The 15,893-nt window shown below is 47.9% G+C and overlaps 2 protein-coding genes across 4 annotated transcripts in view; one reads left to right on the top strand and one right to left on the bottom strand.

Moving 5' to 3' along the window:
* Positions 1–471: 471 nt before the first annotated feature.
* On the bottom strand, positions 472–15,140 carry IL17RB (interleukin 17 receptor B). 3 transcript variants are annotated; one of them, XM_049862943.1, is made up of 11 exons: positions 15,071–15,140; positions 12,008–12,032; positions 11,192–11,290; positions 9,418–9,545; positions 8,908–9,034; positions 6,775–6,822; positions 5,441–5,583; positions 5,031–5,096; positions 3,945–4,044; positions 2,772–2,870; positions 472–1,405 (listed from the first exon to the last, which is right to left on the bottom strand). In XM_049862943.1, the coding sequence occupies exons 1-11, from the start codon at positions 15,128–15,130 to the stop codon at positions 855–857; spliced, it is 1,446 nt and encodes a 481-aa protein (XP_049718900.1). In that variant the 5' UTR covers positions 15,131–15,140; the 3' UTR covers positions 472–854. The 3 variants fall into 3 exon arrangements, with proteins under 3 accessions (XP_049718900.1, XP_049718899.1, XP_049718901.1); XM_049862942.1 differs by having other exon boundaries at positions 11,192–11,332; positions 15,071–15,131; XM_049862944.1 differs by lacking the exon at positions 6,775–6,822 and having other exon boundaries at positions 11,192–11,332; positions 15,071–15,131.
* A 164-nt stretch (positions 15,141–15,304) lies between these two features.
* CHDH (choline dehydrogenase) overlaps positions 15,305–15,893 on the top strand; it is a 36,660-nt gene continuing 36,071 nt past the window's right edge. Inside the window, exon 1 of the mRNA XM_049862938.1 lies at positions 15,305–15,588. Coding sequence (XP_049718895.1) covers positions 15,305–15,588 — 284 coding nt within the window. The remainder of the gene's footprint in view (positions 15,589–15,893) is intronic.

Below are 15,893 nucleotides of genomic sequence, written 5' to 3'. Positions count from 1 at the left end.
ATGTGAAAGCTGGAAAATGAAAAAGGAAGACTGAAGTAAAACTGACACATTTGAATTAGGGTGTTGTTGAAGTTTATTAAATATACTGTGGACTGCCAGAAGAACAAATCTGTCTTGGAAGAAGTACAGCTAGAATGTTCCTTAGAAGCAAGGACAGTGAGACTTCGTCTCACTTACTTTGGACATGCTATCAGAAGGGACCAGTCCCTGGAGAAGGACATCATGCTTGATAAAGTAGAGGGTCAGCGAAAAAGATGAAGACCTGAGATGGACTGACACTGTGGCTGCAACAGTGGGCTCAAACTACCAACAATGGTGAGGATGGCGCAGGACCCAGCAGTGTTTCATTCTCTTGTACATAGGGTCGCTATGAGTTGGAACCAACTCAGTGGCACCTAAAGACAATAAGCTATTGCGTGAATGACCAGAGGCTTCTGGAACTTGGTATTCATTAATTAAACTTAGACTGTTACCAAACTAACCAGTTCTACTTACAGTGCAGTGCATGGACTATTCAAGACTGGGCGTTTGGCTGGAAGATGCTTTATTACTGTATTGTCAGAATGGTCGTGGTTTCCATCATAGCTAATCTTTATTTTTCCATAAAAAATTGAATTAATATAATTACTAAAAAAAAAAAATTATATAAACTAAGGCATATACTTTCAGTATGAGTCCTCTGTAGTCTTATTGTGAAAACAATAAATAAAGCAGTCTACATAATCTTCCGTCCAAGTAGCCTATACGGTAAGCTTCAAGATCATCACAAATGCTTTTTTCCTTACAGAGGGAAACATGGTAGCGTAGGAAGGCTTCAACATCTCTTGTTCCTCATGGGTGTGCTACACGCAGAGTCAGCAGTTATGGCAGGCTTGTGACCTTTTCTCTGATGACACATTCTCCTTGATGTGGAGAAGTTCTTTGCAGAAAGCAGTAGTGTCTTTCATGAGGTGGTACTTGGGGCAGGCATTGAGAGCGCTGTAATCGTCTTTGGTATCAGCATCTTTAAAACAGACCACCATGTATTTGTGCAGACGAGTCTGGCTTCTTAGATCACTGCAGAAGAGGTTGAAGGCAAGGGGGAACAGGTCTTGGGAGTTCTCCCTGGGGCTGCCCTTGCTCCTGCCACAGGTACCGTCACACGTGGTGTTGACATCATTGGAAAGAAGGAAGATTACTTTATCTGCTGCTTTCTTCTGAGTGGTGAGCCACTGCACTGGGCCCATCTCAGCTATTTTCTTTTTCTGCCACTTTTCTAGGATGACTTCACTTCTGCAGTGGTTTTGAAGAAATTCGGTGAAGTAACAAACTGTGTGTTGGAAACATATTTCAGATGGGTAAACCACAAGAACCTTAATGGGAGGCAGTAGGGTGGTATCAGGAAAGGAAGTCTTCTTGATCCTCTCTGTGGGGGACAAGGACATTTGTTACCTATGCACAGTAAGCATCAGGCTGTCACTCTAGTACACAAACCATTGCTGATAAACGGTCCCTCACTAGAGACTGATGGCAGAGCACCAGGGACGTTGTTACAGCAAACAGGGAGGAAAGTATCCCGGATAGTCCTTTTGAACACATAGCCTGAAATACAGATGCTTCAAACTTAAAAATGTTTTGAGAGATGTGTTTTCTAAATCCCTATCACTAACGTGGTCCTTTTGGTCAAGCTGTATCTTCTCAAATTCATAGAAACTTTAGGCTTAAAATACTTAGTTTTAGGTAGGTTGTTGTAACTTAAGTACTCTTAGTTTTACGTGTAAACAGGGAGATGTGACCTCTGCCCTTCACATCATGTGTTGAGTTGGGTACACTCAGTTGTTTGTGCCATCTTCTGCCTGCAGGGGGCAGAGTTTTCTTATAGTTCCATAAAGTTGAGTGGTGTCCCATGTCAACCTCTGGGACTTACCTGTGGAATTCTGCCCTAGACTGTCTTATAAAGCAGAAACTATGAAAGTACTGTAACTAATACAGGTCAGACAACATCAGCTGGACATAAGTACTCCTGAGATAAAGCTTCCATATGGCTTTCTTACATTAGAACGCTGGGTTAATCGTTTTCTATCTATAGCATCACAAACAACTCAAAGGGTGGGTTTATATTGGATTTTGTACATGTGAAGGAGAGTTACATTTTTAATGGGTCAGCCTCTGGCCATGTGTCTATATAAATGCCCTGATTTTTGTATTCGTATATTCAATGTGTTAGAGTTTACAAGGACCTTACAGAGCATATGAAACCAAAAGAACTATCCTTAAAAAGTAGGAACTAGCATAGACTACCTATCACAGGTAAAATTCAATTATTAGTCACTTTTTGCCCTTTCCAGTACTTTGTGTAGTTGCCTCAGTGGTAAAAATGTGACAGGTGCCACTCACCAGACCTGGCAGTCCTGATCCCTCACTGAACTTGGTGTACTTGGCAGTTGCAACTTAGTTATTATCAATCTTTTTAGGGGAGCTCTAAGACATTAAATAGGAGCCCCACTGGCACAGTGGTCAAGAGCTATAGTTGCTAACCAAAAGGTCGGCAGTTCAAATCCACCAGCCACTCCCTGGAAACCATATGGCGCAGTTCTGCTCTGTCCTGTGGGGTTGCTATGAGTTGAACTGATAGCAACAAGATTTGTTTTGGTTTGTTTAAGGCATGAAATAAATGCAGTCTGACTCTGGGAAATGCCATAATGTGACTGCTTCTGCAGGAATTGTCTTTAAAACACTCTTTGCATTATTTCCTCATTAAAGTCTCTTTAAGAATTGAATTATAACCCTACCATGCCTCCACAGTAGATAGATTCCAACCATGAGCACCCATGTGGCCACCAGCAGAGCCGCCAGGAGGAGAGGCAGCCAGCCTCCCAACACCCTTCTGTCTGGAGAAAACAAAGTTTAGCAGGTGAAAAGCAAATTTATCTCCCACTTGAAAACTGAGATTTTTACTCTACCTTGTAGAAGTTTAGATCCCTTTAAAACCTGAGGCCAGTAGATCCCTATGGGGGTCTTTTTTATTGGGTGTTTTTCTATAGACTGTCCAGATCTTTCATTAGATTCTCAAAAGACATGTGGGACTCAGGAGATTAAGAAGCAGTCCTCAAAAATCATTGGGATTTCTTACTCCACAAACGCACAGGCACTCGCAAAGTGTGGTAACCAGAGTTTATGTTCAGTTTTTTGTTCTTTGATGAACTGATGTTATTCTTGGTGCAATTTCCTACATACACAGTACATATATTTGGCATTTATTAAAGGCTGTCTTGTTGGACTGACAGGTCCGGGGGCCTAATGCCATTCCTTTCCAAGAATGTTGACGGTCAGGCAGGCTCACACACACAGAAGTGCTCAGGAAGCCATAACCAGGATCATTAGGCCCCTGGATTGCCTTTAGTTTGTTTGGCTGAGATTTTTGAAAATAACACCTGCCAACTTTTGACCCACACCTGGGCTAGTTCAGAAATATTTGTCCACCTGTAACGAAAAAACTAACTGAAACATATCTTAATCCAGAGACGTTTCCCAGAACGTGCCGCTCTCAGGCACCATTGAGGTGTGTCTTCTGATGCCATTGTTCCTGATTTGTTACCCAAATGTTCGCCGTGTGACCACATCACGTCACAGTAACAGGCAGGCCTAGACCACTGAGACTGATAAGAGAATCAAATTAAAATGCAGTGAACTGCATGTTCCTGTATAAACCCAGTCCTTTTTTCCAGAAGATTCTGTGGCACTCTGAACATCCATTTTGTACTTTACCCCCGCCCTCCGGCCCCTTTTGTATATCCTACATTGTAAAGGGTCGTGGTCACTCAGACCATAGGCTCTCTGGGATGGCAGAGACATCTTCCTCTGCACCCAGCTCAGCAGACATAGCAGGAACTCTCTCCCTTACACCCCCACAGACATACACTCCTGCCGCAGACTGAATGGGGACACCAATGGTTGGTACTTACTGTTATCCAGAGTGTTGTGGAAACCTGTTTTGGGGCACAGCATAACAGTTCCTTTGTGTCGGATGCAGTCGTGGCCACAAGTACGGAAATATGGAACCAACTGAGGTAAAAAAGACTCAGTTCACATCATGCTTCAGAGGAAAATGGCAATATTATTCTTACTTCCACCAAAATTTGTCTTCCCTTTTTTTCTGGTTTCAACCCCACTGCTGGCATTCTAAAAGGACATTTTTTCCTTGGTCAAAGTCTGTAACAAAGCCCTAGATTCCAAACCCGTGAACCGAGGCAGAAACACCTAAGACTCCCGCGTTCCGAACCTAAACTTTGTGCTCTGTACTAACTTGTTGGTTCCCTTATCCAAAAGGATTAGGACATGTGCTAATACATACACAAATACTTCCTCTAAAACAGCAGAACATAAGTCAGCATCTTAAAACTTGCAGGTCCCCTAGGTCTAGGAATGTCTCAGGTTCCTGGCAAAGGGAGCAGTCCTAATGTGCTGACAGGTGCCTGCTCCCTCTGCTGTGGTCTTTGTGTTCCAGGGAATGAAACAAAGGCCCTTGACTCCTTTGGGTTTGGGTGTGGCTGTGTCTCAGTGGGACCCTCCTCTGTGTCCCCCTATTGTAAACTCAACGGCTGAAGGAGACCTGAGAGCATTTACTGGTCTGACTTCCTGTTCTCCAGCTGAGTGAATTGAGGCCTGAGAGGACAGGCAGTTGCTCTTCAGAGTTCACAGACTGATCTGGGACCTAGACCTGATTTCAAATCCTTTGTCACGTTATTTCACTTGGGGAAATAAAATGGTACTCTATCTCAGAAAAACTCTGAGGCTCTGTGACAGAAAATGGATATTAAAGCACTTTGGGAAGTCAGCAGTCGCTGATATAAGTGAAAGGGACCATAACTGCAAGGTCAGCTTCCTGTGAAGATTGCGACAAAGGATTTCCCTATCAACGTCCCTCAGTGTGGGACTGCTGGCAGAGGCAAATTAGAGAAATTTCCAACTTAAAAGAACTCATCAAAAGCAATTAATGGTGGACCAGTCTTCCTGTGCCCTCCCCTCCACAAAGAACCTCATTAAACTACCTGTACCACAGCACCTTCACTTTCCCCAGTGACTGGGATCACCACAGAAGTCCGGGTTAGCTTGTTCTGTGCAGATTAGCAAGACAAAAGAGTTAAGAGCCAAATGAGGGAACAGATCAGGGACTGCCAATGAAGGAGCCATTCTTCCCAAACCAACTTTTAATTCATTAGACCATGTGTGAATAAGGACTCATTTCGTACTTCCGAAACTGCTACCTTTGGTTGATATTAGATTCACAGTGACATTTCCAAAGATGCCCACAGGGACTTCTCTAATCTGTCAAAGGACAATCCTCTGTTCTCTCAAGAGTAAGTGAGGAAAATCTGCACTCCCCTGGAGTGTCCAAGTTTTTCTTCAATAAGGTGAGGAAGGCTGGAGGTTGATGCTAAGGAAATGAGGGGGAAGATACCGTCCACACAGTCGAAAATCCAAGAACAGCGTTACTTTGAATAAGAGCCATGTATCTGTCTCCAAGGGGACTGGTTGTAAAATTCACTTCTACCATCTTCTCGTTTTTCTTACAAGCAGTGATGTTTGGATCCCACAGACTTCCTATGAGTCAAGAGATAATCCCATAGATGAGTTGCTGACTCTTTTAATCTTTCTTTAAATCCCCAAAGGACTTTACGACATCAAATCTAAGTTCTCAGTCACACATCCAAGAGATAGGGACCTGACTACACGGCACACTTTTATCATTGCTTCAGGAATCTCAAAGTACCTGCTGCCTGAGAAAGTTTGGGAGCCCCAAGTCACTGCTTAGCTAAAAGTAGCTTCCCTGGGCTGAGGGTGGTAGGAACCATGGATTAGATTCTACTACTCACTTCTATTCTTGACATCTGTTTTGAGTCAAAGGCTGGGGTCAGTACTTTCTCTTTGCCAGGCTGGGGAGAAGGACTCACAAGTTAGGGGGCATTTATGTCTAAGATCATAGAGCAAATGAATTCAGGATCAGCACTACAACTACTAGAACATTCTGGAGCTTCATCCATCAGACCATTCTGCCAGCTTTACTGGACGTGAAGAAATAAGGGACGGCCTCATGGCTTAGAGGCTGCTCTGATAGGTTGACTCTGCCTGAAAAAGTCAGTTGTTTCATTCATATGACTTGCAAATAAGGACTGGGTTAGTTTCCAGGAACGTGATGAATAATAGTTTTGCTCACCGAGGAGATCATTTCAGGCTGTCGCTCAGAAATGTCTTTAGGAGTTCAGGGCTAGGATTGATCAAGGCCCTTAGAACTCTCACATCACTACAGATCTCTCTCGGTGGGTAGGAGGCAGGAGAGGAAGCACAGAGCTCCAAGTCCACTTGCCACAAGTAGAACACATGCTGCAGCTCAGTGGGACACAGTGCAAAGAGGGGCCTGTGGGTGGGTGCCTATAAGATGGGTGCCGATCCCCCTAAATACCACTAGCCTCAGTGACCCTCTATATCACCCAGAAATTTATACAACTCCTTGGAAATTGAACCCTTGGGACTTAGTATCCTGAAAAGGCAGTTTCATGTCACCTTGCTCCACTCCATAAGCCTACTAAGAGTCTGTCCTTCTCCAGACAGGCTGCTGAATTCACTGGGAAGAACACTCGGGGAGTCGGGCACCCCAGGAGCTTCTGCCTTCCCTGAGTGCCTTGGATAAATAACTGGGCCCCTGTGTCCTCACATGTAACATGACGGATTCAGCTGTCCTGGCTCAAGCTATGGCTTCCTTCTAATAACAGAGCAAATGCCCTGTTTACTCACCTGCCTCGATGCACTTCTTTTTGTATTTCATTATGTGGTCTAGGCAGCCTGGAAATTTGAATGAAAGTTTTTGTTTTAGAGAAAGGGATGTCTTCTCCACCTCCATACCTTGGCAACAAGTGTGCACACATATATGCTTACACACCTGTAATGAACTAGCAAAACATTCCAGATGTGAGATAACGCATTTATGTGGGATGCCAACATTTTACTATCAAACAGTCACCTGCCCATGAAGTGATAACCAGAGTCTAATTTAAATACAGCCTCTATAAAAAAAAAAAAAAAATTTTTTTTTTTTTTGTTTCTATCCAAACAGCATCTATGGCCCCCAGGTGAAGACTCGAGAGACTGAATAGAACCCGGCCATCCTTTACAAGTGGGGTTTGGTAATATATTCAGATACTCCCCACTCCTGGAGGTGGAGCTTATTCCTCTACAACACCCCCCCCCCCGCCCCCATCCAGGGTCAGGTAGCACTAGTGACTGGCTTTCAAAGAACAGAGCCAGGGAAGGGAAACATGGTAACTTCACAGTGGAAAAGCCTGGCAAGCGCTGCCTCGATGGAGTGATGAAGGTTGACATCACCAGTGATGTCATGTGCCTCCCAATAGAATGTGATGAGAAGGGCACTTCAGTTCTGTGCTGTTCTTTCCCCAAACCCGCAACCCCAGTCTAGTCATGAGACAAACATCAGACAAACCCAGGCTGGGGGACATTCTACAGGATGGCTGGCTGACCTGTAGACAAGGTTATGAAAAACAAGGAAAAGACTGAGGAACTGTCACCAAGGAGACTAGGGAGATACGACTATGTGCAAAGCAGTTCCTTGGACTGGATCCTGGAACAGAAAGAGGATGTCAATGGGAAAACAGATACAACCTAAATAAAGTCTGGAGTTAATAGTAATGTACCAGTGTGTTTTCTTAGTTTTGACTTCTTAGTACCATGGTAATGTAAGATGTTAACGACAGGAGAAACTGGGTAAGCGCTATATGGGAACTCTGTGTTAGTTTTGCAACTTGTCTGTAAATCTAAAATTATTCCAAAATAAAAAGTTTATTTAAAAAAAAAAATGGTGTCATCCAGAAAGCTGGGAACTTGTCTACTAAGTTGTATGGCACCAAGAATTCCCTGAGTCACAATCTCAGTGAACAACCAAGTGGCACTTTGCCATTTGGCTTTGATGCTTCAGTGCTTCACCTGAGAGAGACAAGAGGGACTAGGGTGCAAGCAGGAGATCCAGATAGGGTGGAGGGAGAGCTGCTGTGCCTGGCTCTGTGCTGGGCCCTTCACATGCATTATCCTGGCTCATCCTCACGGCAGTCCTGTGTGTGACACTTCAGGTGTGACAGTAACGAAGTGATCCTGTATCATTAAAAAAAACCCGCTGCCATCGAGGAGATTCCGATTCATAGTGACCCTATAGGACAGAGTAGAAATGCACCATAGAGTTTCCAAGGAGTGCCTGGTGGATTTGAACTGCCAACGTTTCGGTTAGCAGCTGTAGTACATAACCACCATGCCACCAGGGTTTCCTCCTGTATCATAGAACAGGTAAAAAAACCCAGCATTCAACTCAGTCCCACGCTCCCACTCATGGACAGCTCAGGGGAAGAGCCTGGTGGAGGCCACAGGTCTTCAAAGAACCAGCCACATGCTGTTAAACAGCAGACCAGAGAGCCAGGCCTGGAGCAGACTGCGCGAAATGGCATGAAGAGGAGCTGAAGTGCACTGATCAAGAAGGACCCGAGTTTGAGTGGCAGCCTCACTTTTACTGTGTGTGAACCCAGGGCAAGGTACATAACCTCATAATTTCTGCCTTTGTAAAAGGGGTCTTTCCCAACCTCTGGGGTGTCGGGAGGCTTAACCAGGATGACACATATCAAGTACTTCACAGTGCCGGGCATGCAGGAACGGAGAGCAGGCTTTTTCCTTTATCCGTCCTGAGTTAATCCTCACCCCCACTCTGTGAGCAAGGTGGGGGGGGGTACTATTGTGTCCATATTATAGATGAGCAAGCTGAGACTGGCAAGGCCAAACACTGTATACAGAGCCCCCAGGAGCTCTGTACCAAACCACATAGCAAGCATCCCAGCAAGACAGTGAATGACAAGAATTGAGGATGTTTACCTGGTGAGGTGAAATTCGCAGACCAGGAAGGGCCATCTTCATTTATATTTGCACTGGGGATATTATGGGCCCCAACGAAATAGACTGTGTTCAGCTCTACGGGAAAGCCTATGTAGGAAAACGTCCACTGAAAGGCAAAGCAAGGAACCCCTGAATTTCTGAAACGCTGTGCAGTGCAGCAGCAGTCCCTTTGTGTGTTCCCTTCTCATTTATACTTTATCTCCTTAACCCACTGCTGAAACTTGTTACATCTATTTAGGGAATGGACCCCATACGATTTGCCAGTGAAACCCCTAGAATCAGAGAAGTATAAAATCCAACTTTCCTCGCTTTGCTGAGGCCCAGAATACTGACTTGCCTGGGGCACACAGCAGAGAAGTAGCAAAGTGGTATTCGAACCCAGGAATCCTGGTCCGAGCTCTGTGTCGTAGCTGCCCCCAGCCTGTTTGTACAGGCCATCACCCATGCTCCCCCCGCAAAGGGTCTAGCCAAGTGCCTGAAAGTGCTTACTTTGCCACCTGAGGGTCTGGTCTGACTCTGGAAGGCCTCTGTGTAATTACACCTCACGCAGCTGTAGGTCTGGAAGTTGTTCTTGCTGGTCACACAGATCTTGGTGGCCTTCAACATGAGGATGCTGGCTGCCAAGACAGGCGAGAGGGCAGTGGTTTATTTAGCACTTGATATGTGGCAGACTTGATGCTACACACTCTGTATGCCTCATCTCAGTTCATAGTCATGGCGGTTCTAAAACGTAGGCACTATTACTGTCCCCAATTTACAGTTGGGGAAAGTAACACTTGGGCGGTGTCAAGGAACTTTGCCAAAGTCTGCCTACAAAGCTTGTCACTGGCGAATATGGCTGCCAATTCCAAAGCACAAAGTCTTTCCCCATCACAGATGAGCCTGGACTTCACAGGACACCTGCAAAGGAGACTCTAGCCCTGCAATGTCCTGGGCCTTTTAACAGGAAGAGGCCTGCCTTGGGGAACCCTGCAGAGACCACCCCCCCCCCCGGATGTCCTCACCAAACCATGCCAGTACTGACTGTACCTTTGTCCTTGTTGATCCCTCTCCCTGGAATGCCCTTTCCTCCCACTCCCTACCTCTCCAGGGCTTACTCCTTCAAGACCCAGCTGATGCAGGATGGGCTCCTCGAGAGAAACCACAAGTTGCCTTGCCGTGTAATCTTGGGGAAATGCTAAGACTTTCACGACGCCCTTCAGGAAGTGGAAAGTAACCCACTACCTGAGCAGCTGCTTTTCCTAGCTTGGGGGAATCATCTTTGGTCATAACTTTTTTCTTCCATGAAGTGTAACATACATACAGGAAAGTACACAGATACAAATGGCCCACCGGATGAATTTTCACACCCACATAATCGGTAACCAGGTTAAGAAACAGCACATTCCAACACCCCCAGGTTCCCCTTTGTGCTTCCATTCCGCCCCTCCTCCACACCCAAGAGTAATTCTATCCTGACTTGTAATTGCTTAGATTAATTTTGCCTGTTTTGGAGCTTTTTGTAAATGGAATCATAATGATATATCTGAATTTAAGTACATATGCTAAGTATGTATATATATGAACTCTTGAGTCTGGCCTCTTATGTTTTTGAGACTCATTCATATTGCTGTGTGTAGTACAGGTTGTTCATTCTCGTTGCTGTGTTGGATTCTATTCTATTGTTGGTGGGCATATGAGTGCCTTCCAGTTTTTGACTACTATGAATAGTGCTATTATGAGCCTTCTGGTATGTGGCTTTTGGTGCATGTATGTACATATTTCTCTTGGGTATACACCTAGGAAGAAGCCCCAGTGGTGCCAAAGGTGAAAGGCTTGGCTGCCAACCAAAAGATTGATGATTTGAACCCACCCATTGGCTCCACAGCAGAAAGACCTGGCAATCTGCTTCTGTAAAGATTACAGCCAAGAAAGCCTGTGAGGCAGTCTGCTGTGTCACATGGGGTCACTGTGAGTCAGAATCAGCTCGATGGTACCCAGCAACAGCATATGCCTAGGAATGCGATCAGCGGGTCATGCAGTCTGCACAGGAAACCCTGGTGGTGCAGTGGTTAAGTCTACGGCTGCTAACCAAAAGGCTGGCAGTTCTAATCCACCAGGCGCTCCTTGGAAACCCTGTGGGGCAGTTCTGCTCTGTGCTATAGGGTCACTGTGAGTCAGAATCGACTCGACAGCAGTGGGTTTGCCTTTTTTTTTTTTTTTGTAGTCTGCACATGTTCAGCTTGAGTAGACCCCTTGGGCCTCATCTTTGACGCAAACTTACCATCTGCCCGGAGTATCCAGCTTATGTTCATCAAAAGTGAATGCTCCTCTGGTGCAACACGGGTTTTAACAGGTTCCACTCGGAGCTCCCGCAAGTCTCCTGGGGTCAAAGCGTGATGGACCTTCCACTCTGGTGACGGCCCTGGGAAAGGCCAGACTCCCCATAACACTCCCCTTCCCGGCCTGGCTAGTGCCATCTCCTCCAGGTGACCCGCCCCATCCAACTCCACCCCCAGGGCACCACCCCTCCTTCTCTCTGAGCTCACAGTTGAGGTGACTGCTGACCTGAGAGAAATACTCCCAACCTCCCGGCCCAGCCCTGCAGGGCCATTCTAAGTGCCTGTGTGTGCAGGTGGGTATGTGTATGCACACGTATGTACGTATGTGCCATCTCCTCCAGCTCACTCTTCCCGCCCACATTTCCTAGGCAGAAGCCCACCCATTCTTCACACACTGCCATCTCAAACACCCCACCTTCTATAACCTTTTCTTCCTGTCCTCACCTCTAAGCGGTCTCCCTCCCACAGCACTTGCTTTCCTTCTGCGGCGGGGCAGGCATCCTTCTCACCTGGCATGAGGATTCCCACCCTGCCAATGCCTCCGTTCCTGCCAGAAGCCGGCCCATCTGAACCACCTCTTTGTTCCCCAGGGGTTCTGCCTTGTGTGGACAGAGGCTCCATCCACATCAGCTAACTAAGCTACGGCTCACCCTGCGCCTGGCTGCCGAGGACCTATTATTGCCTGGATTCGGCCCCCTAAGAGTCGAACTGTACCTTCAGTGTAAGAACCCCAATTACCTGTTCCCTAACACACCTACCATTTTCAGAGCTACACTGAATAGTCTGCAAGAGAGAAAGAAAACAAGGGTCATGTTGAGTGCTAAAAAACCACAAGCTTCTTTTTACCTTAAATACACAAGTGACAAACTTTCAAAGAAAAGATGAGCTGCTTCCAGTTCACAGTGTGGAATCAACTAAGTTTCCCCATGGTAGGCAAACTGTGAGAGACCAGAGATTAACCTGCAGTACACCCAGCCCTGAGGCCTGCCATTCACCTCACTTAACCGCCAGAGGTGGATCCCAACTCTCAGGGCCTTGGCCTTCTCCACTATAAGCAGGGATGACTCCAGACCACCATGAAGGACCCTCACATTCCCATGTTTAGCTCTAGGTTTTCAGGACAGTCTGACGTATTAGCTGAGTTTGCTCAGGTTAAGAACTGGCAGTGCTCAGAAGATTAACAGAAGAAATCTAAGAATTCAGCCCATGGAGCCTCCTTGAGCTCGCTCTTTAAAATAGTCCTCATCTGATACAAAAGGACTTGCCTTAGCTATTTAGAAAACCACATGTAGTTGTGATTTCAGCATGTTACCTTTTTTAAAGACCTTTCAAAAAATTAAATATCAGTATCCAAGAAAGGCCAGTAGTAAACCCTTTGGACGTAACCACATTTCTTGTTGTAAACCAAAAACCATACTCACTGCCGACAAGTTGATTCTGACTTGTAGCAACTCTGTAGGACAGAGTAGAACTGTCCCATAGGGTTTCCAAGGCCGCAAATCTATACGGAAGCAGACTGCCACATCTTTCTCCCGCAGAATGGCTGGTGGGTTTGAACTGCCTACCTTTTGGTTAGCAGCCAAGCACTTTAACCACTGCACCTCCGTGGCTCCTTATCTTGTCATAAGAAAAAATAACGAGTACTTTTTCATTATTTTGGAATAAAATACTGAACCTAAAAGCTATAAATTTAGGCAGCACTAAGTTCCAATGACAAGACTCATTGTGGTAATTCCACCAGTCTGGGACCTGACTCCTCTCTGCCTCGGGGTTTCCATATGCCTGGCAAGATAAAAAGGATGTGGTTCAGTGAATTACTTAATATGGCCCTCCTAGCCATAGTTTTTGTGACTCCCATACAGTGATTCGGTGGGACTATTCTAATAACATGGGATAATGTGGGAGCGGGACCATGCAAATAACGTGTATGGAACCCTGCCTAGGGAATTGGTCGGTTTTGGCATCACACTAGGCTTAAAAGACAGCCAATCCCAGAGCAGAAGAGACAGAAGCAGAGCACATTCTTCGGACCTGGGATCCCTGTGCTGAGAACCTCCTAGACCCAGGAGACAGAGACAGAATGATGGTGAGAAGTGGCAGCAGAGAAATGGGCAGCTGAACCAGGAGACTGGTGTGAGATGGTGCAGTGGGCTTCCTGGCTCATGGAGCAAGGTGGTTACGGTGGGTGTGCTATTGCCTTGGGGCCAAGGCTTACTGGTGCAGGGGGGTGCCCCCAGCGCTTCTTGGTGGAGCTAAAGAGCTTTCTAACACTTGCCCCAGCAGAGGCCAGGCTGACGGCCAAAGAGAGACCTGCATGCAGGCACAGCTGAGAAGAAGCTGTTCCGATCAGAGAGCTGTATGCACAGTTGTTCCTGATCCTGACCACTTCCCTAATAAACTCCATAACTGTGTTGTCTGGGTGGCCATTGCAACGAGTTACTGAACCCAGCAGAGAAGTAGAGAGGGACAGCTAGTGTCCGAACTGGTGAAAACAGAGGGTGGAGGTAAGTCTGACCTCCACCTCAGGGCGGTCAGCTTTGGCCCATGGATGCTGACAATGATTCTCCGCGCCCACCACCCCCCCCCCGCCCCCCGCCACCCCGTGAGCCTGAGGAGGAGGTTTGCTGCTGCCTGCAGGCCATTCGTACAGAGGACAAGACTTGACGGTTTGGGTAAGCTGGAATTGGGCGAGGTCACCAGTCACTCATCTTTGTCATCTTTGTCTTTTTTAAAGCTGAATTCCAAGAGTTATCCTCAGAAATATTTTTAAACAATAAACCAGCAAACTAGCTGAGTTCTTGTCAAAGGGCTGATGAGGCAAATTTTAAGCAAAGCAAGGGCTCTAAACTTTACAGAGTTCAATTGTTGGCCTTACAGCAACTAAGGCAAAGGAAGTGATATCTTCCTCTGGTGGAAAAGGCCAAAGGGGCCCCCAAACTGAGGCAAATGGCAAAGAAGGAAGCGAAGACCTCTGGGTAGTGAATGAGGTTTGTCTTTTCATAACCATCAACAAGTACCATCATGCTTTTATGCTGTATGCTATTTAAAAAAAAAACACTGCCGTACAGTCAATTTTGACTCATTAGCAACCCTATATAGGGCAAAGTAGAACTGTCCCATAGGGTTTCCAAGGAGCGCCTGGTGGATTCGAACTGCATACCTTTTGGTTAGCAGCTGTAGCACTTAACCACTACCACCAGAGTTAAAGGCAGAGAGATTAATTTCGAATGCTATTTTGGGGATAAGCTTTTTGGTTTTGAGACCCAGAAGGTTCCCCCAACCCTTCAAGGCACTGGGAAAGAAAGGAAACCTGTCTGTGAGTTCATAAATCAACATGGCAGAAAAGGTGGGTGGCGATGGAGAGGCAGTTCTTCTGCCCCATAGGTGAACAGACCCCAAGACCCAAGCAGGAAGAATATCGAGCACGTAGGATATGCTAGGTAGGCTCTGTGCACCGCGTTGCAGGCGTTGTGGTTGTTCTGCAGGTGAGTTAGGTTATTACCCCTCCTCTTACAGATGAGGACACCGAGGTTCGGTGAATACAAATGACTGAATCAAAAACACTCGGTGGCACTTGAGCCCAGGCCTTTCTGATTCCCACGCCTCTGACTCAAGCAGCCTCAGCGCCTAAGCCTGCTCGGCTGGGAGCACCCGGCCGATGGAGGTCTGAAGCCTATCGAAGCTGCACCGAAGGTGCAGACCTGCCTTCTCCAGGTGGCCGTCCACAGACGCCCTGGAACGGCATGGGCAGGCGGGTCGAGCGCCATCAGATTCGGGCTGCAGAGGCCAGAACATGGGAGAGGGGCGCGGCGGGGGCTTACCGGTTCCGGGGACGCGGCACCCCAGCACAGCGCGGCCAGGCTCAGCAGCGCGAGCGACATCGCGGGGTAACGGCGGGCCACTGCGCGGGCCGCATCCCGCAACCTGCCACGCTCTTATCCCGGCGCCCCGGACCGCCCCCTCCGGGCTCCACCTCCCACGACCCCGCCGGGGCCCGCGCACCCTCCCGGGTGGGTGGGAGTCACAACGCCCCTAGCCTTCCGGGACGCCGAGGGATGGGCGGGTCCGAGTGGCGCGGGGCCCTGGGTGGGCAGGGCACGTGCGTGCAGGGAGCCAGGTGTGCCGTTTGCGCCCACGCCCTCGGGCCCGGCGCACGCTGTTCCGCCCCGCTCCAGTCCCCGTCCCAGCCGCGACCCCAAGCCCAGCGGCCCGCGGGTCCCCTCCTGCCCGCAGAGAGCGCGGTGCGCCGGCGCCGCCGGTTGAAGTGCAGCGGCCGCCGCCCCCTCGCGCTCCTCCTCCGCACCAGCAGGCACTCGCAGCACTCTGGCCGAGCTCCGAGGTGAGTAGTGGGGGACGCGCCCAGACCCCCCGGGCCGACCTGTCCCGCAGCCCGCCGTCCCTCCCTGCACGGCCCGAGGGGCGCAGACGCGGAGCCCCGGGCGGCAACGGGCCGAGGGTTTGGTGGGTCGGGAGGACCCGGGCCGAACTGGGGACCCGCTTTACGCAATGGCCGAGCCCCTGGAGACCAAAAGGGATGAGGCCGGGCAGTTGAAACCTTACTGAGTTCTTTGAGAGAACTAGTTCCTCGCAGGAACTAAGTTAGGCGTTATTAGAGTAATAGAAATACCCCACTCCACCCCCCGG

The sequence above is a fragment of the Elephas maximus genome, chromosome 20, assembly GCF_024166365.1.
Source record: "Elephas maximus indicus isolate mEleMax1 chromosome 20, mEleMax1 primary haplotype, whole genome shotgun sequence".
Lineage (NCBI taxonomy): Eukaryota > Metazoa > Chordata > Mammalia > Proboscidea > Elephantidae > Elephas > Elephas maximus.
Note: the sequence above shows the minus strand (reverse complement) of the source record. Positions and strands in the feature narration are given on the sequence as shown.

Excerpts from the sequence above, each read along its gene's own strand:
- IL17RB (XM_049862942.1), bottom strand. The coding sequence starts at position 15,130 with ATGTCGCTCGCGCTGCTGAGCCTGGCCGCGCTGTGCTGGGGTGCCGCG. Across the intron at positions 9,035-9,417 it reads CCAGACCCTCAGGTGGCAAA|TGGACGTTTTCCTACATAGG; the intron begins GTAAGCACTTTC and ends TTTGCCTTTCAG. Across the intron at positions 1,406-2,771 it reads CTATCTACTGTGGAGGCATG|AGAGGATCAAGAAGACTTCC; the intron begins GTAGGGTTATAA and ends TGTCCCCCACAG.